This window comes from Salmo salar, chromosome ssa20 (genome assembly GCF_905237065.1).
Source record: "Salmo salar chromosome ssa20, Ssal_v3.1, whole genome shotgun sequence".
NCBI classification, from domain to species: domain Eukaryota; kingdom Metazoa; phylum Chordata; class Actinopteri; order Salmoniformes; family Salmonidae; genus Salmo; species Salmo salar.
Window position 1 is genome coordinate 87,631,281 of NC_059461.1, and position 2,434 is coordinate 87,633,714.

General features: G+C 43.6%; 1 protein-coding gene across 1 annotated transcript in view; it reads left to right on the top strand.

Moving 5' to 3' along the window:
- Positions 1-2,165, top strand: part of LOC106581499 (P2Y purinoceptor 1) — a 3,767-nt gene extending 1,602 nt beyond the window's left edge. The window contains exon 2 of the mRNA XM_014163594.2: positions 1-2,165. This exon is cut by the window's left edge and continues 547 nt beyond it. Coding sequence (XP_014019069.1) covers positions 1-551 — 551 coding nt within the window. The 3' untranslated portion in view covers positions 552-2,165.
- Positions 2,166-2,434: the final 269 nt, after the last annotated feature.

Genomic DNA, 2,434 nt, shown 5'->3' on the forward strand with positions numbered 1-2,434 from the left:
GGACGGGGCAGAAACGGAACGCCACCACGTGCTACGACACGACCACGGAGGATGAGCTGCCGGGTTACTTTATCTATAGCATGTGTTTGACCGTGTTCGGCTTCTGCATCCCCTTCATCATAATCCTGGGTTGCTATGGGATGATCGTCAAGGCGCTGATCTGTAACGACATGACCAACGCTCCGTTACGGCGTAAGTCCATCCACCTGGTGATTATCGTGCTGGCTGTGTTCGCTGTGTCCTACCTGCCCTTTCACGTGATGAAGAACCTAAACATGCGCGCCAGGCTGTACTTCCAGGTCCCGGACATGTGTGACTTTAATAACCGGGTGTACGCCACCTACCAGGTGACGCGGGGGCTGGCCAGCCTCAACAGCTGTGTGGATCCGGTTCTCTACTTCCTGGCTGGTGACACGTTCAGGAGGAAGTTCTCCAGAGCTACTAAAAAACAATCCAAGAAGGGGGAGGAGCTCCCAGTGCAGTCCAAGAGTGAAGAGACTGCGCTCAACAGTCTGCCGGAATATGTCAAGAACAGTGATGGACAGTTCTGAGAGAGATCTGGTTCCGGGTCTTGGTCTCTGGTCCGGGTGGTCAGTCTGAACCTCTTACAGGGGTTCTGTGTGAAAACGTACTGTGTATTGGTGCTGTGGACCTCGCAGACTGTGTGCACTGTGGATAGAACAGTCTGGGCGGGAACGTGACAAAGCTGATGATAATAGTTTGTGTCTCTGTAATGCTTATCACTAGCTAGGTATTTTCTGAATGTGAACAAAGTGCTCATCCATCCATAACCAAACGGAAGGAGAAGGTAATAGGTTCATCTCCTGTAAACAACAGCCTCTTGTTCCTCTATTGAACCAATGCTAATGTGTTTGTAATGGAGAGAGGGCTCTGCTAGCCGCCCAGTGGATGCTTCATAATCACTACCTATTAGCAGGTAGAGAGTGGTGGCTGAGGCTGAGGCTAGGTGAGGCACCAGGGATAACTGAGATCTATTACCTACAGCCTGGGCCTTATGACTGCTCTGTGGAGGTTGACATACAGAGATTATAATGCACTATGAATGTTCTGAGTGGCGTTTCTCAGACTGCTACGAATTAAATGAACCCCCAATTGAATCCAGTACAGTCAGTGTATCACTATGGCGTGCCCTGTGCGTCCATGGTCTATCTATTCTACATAATATGAAGGGACTACACTAGTCTCATGTGAATATGACACTATTCAGTAATATACTGTAATATACTGTTATATACAGTAATATACTGTTATATACAGTAATATACTGTTATATACAGTAATATACTGTAAATACAGTAATATACTGTTATATACTGTAATATACTGTTATATACAGTAATATACTGTAAATACAGTAATATACTGTTATATACAGTAATATACTGTTATATACAGAAATATACTGTAATGTACTGAATGTGTGTTGTAGTTGTACTGTACAGGTTATGTTGTTATTGTTTTGTTTTTTGTTATTGCATGAGTCCAGTGTAATTATCGGGAGGGATTTTACCAATGAAAAATCACGGCAGCCGTTTCCTATGAAGTGTTGAACTGTTGATATGCATGCAGAGAAGAATGCATGCAGGTGACCATATGATTTGAAACGAACGTTACTTGGTGTGTAAAACAGCCATATTGAGTTTTTTGGGGGGGGATTGTAAAACCCAATGAAATGTTTTTCACCTCTCAGTGTTTTGTATACATAGCAATCAAAACTTCAATCTCTTTAGCCACCTTTTAGTAGGTGGGAAAAAATCTATGTAAAACCTGGAACTATGTATGTTGTGCTAAGTATCTGGTTATCGTCTTCCTAGTGGAGCCATTTTCTGACTGTTCCTGGACTGGGCAGCAACTCTAGCAGCTCCACAGATGTTCATAGTATAATGTTGTATGTGGATTGACTGATAATAGCATTAAATGCACAAGTTACCCCCCCCATCCATATTATTGAGAGATATGTAGACCTGATGAGGAAGTGGATGATATGATCATATCTGGCTTTTATAGAAATCTGTGGGACTGCACATTCGCTGCTCAGGTCAGGGGTCATGTTGGAGCACACAGTTGCTCTGAAGTTGTACAGTATTTGGGGGTCAGTTGTGAATGTGTCAATAAACGTTTTATATAAAACATGTTAAAAGTTATCAGATTAATTATATTTTTTTCTACTCATCTCTCTCTCTCTCTCTCTCTCTCTCTCTCTCTCTGTGTCTCTCTCTGTGTCTCTCTCTCTGTCTCTCTCTCTCTGTCTTTCTCTCTTTCTTTCTCTCTCTCTGTCTCTCTTTGTCTCTCTCTCCCTGTCTCTCTCTCTCTCTCTCTCGCTCTCTCTCTCTGTCTCTCTCTCTGTCTTTCTCTCTCTCTCTCCCTGTCTCTCTCTCGCTCTCTCTCTGTCTCTCTCTCTTTCTCCCTGCTG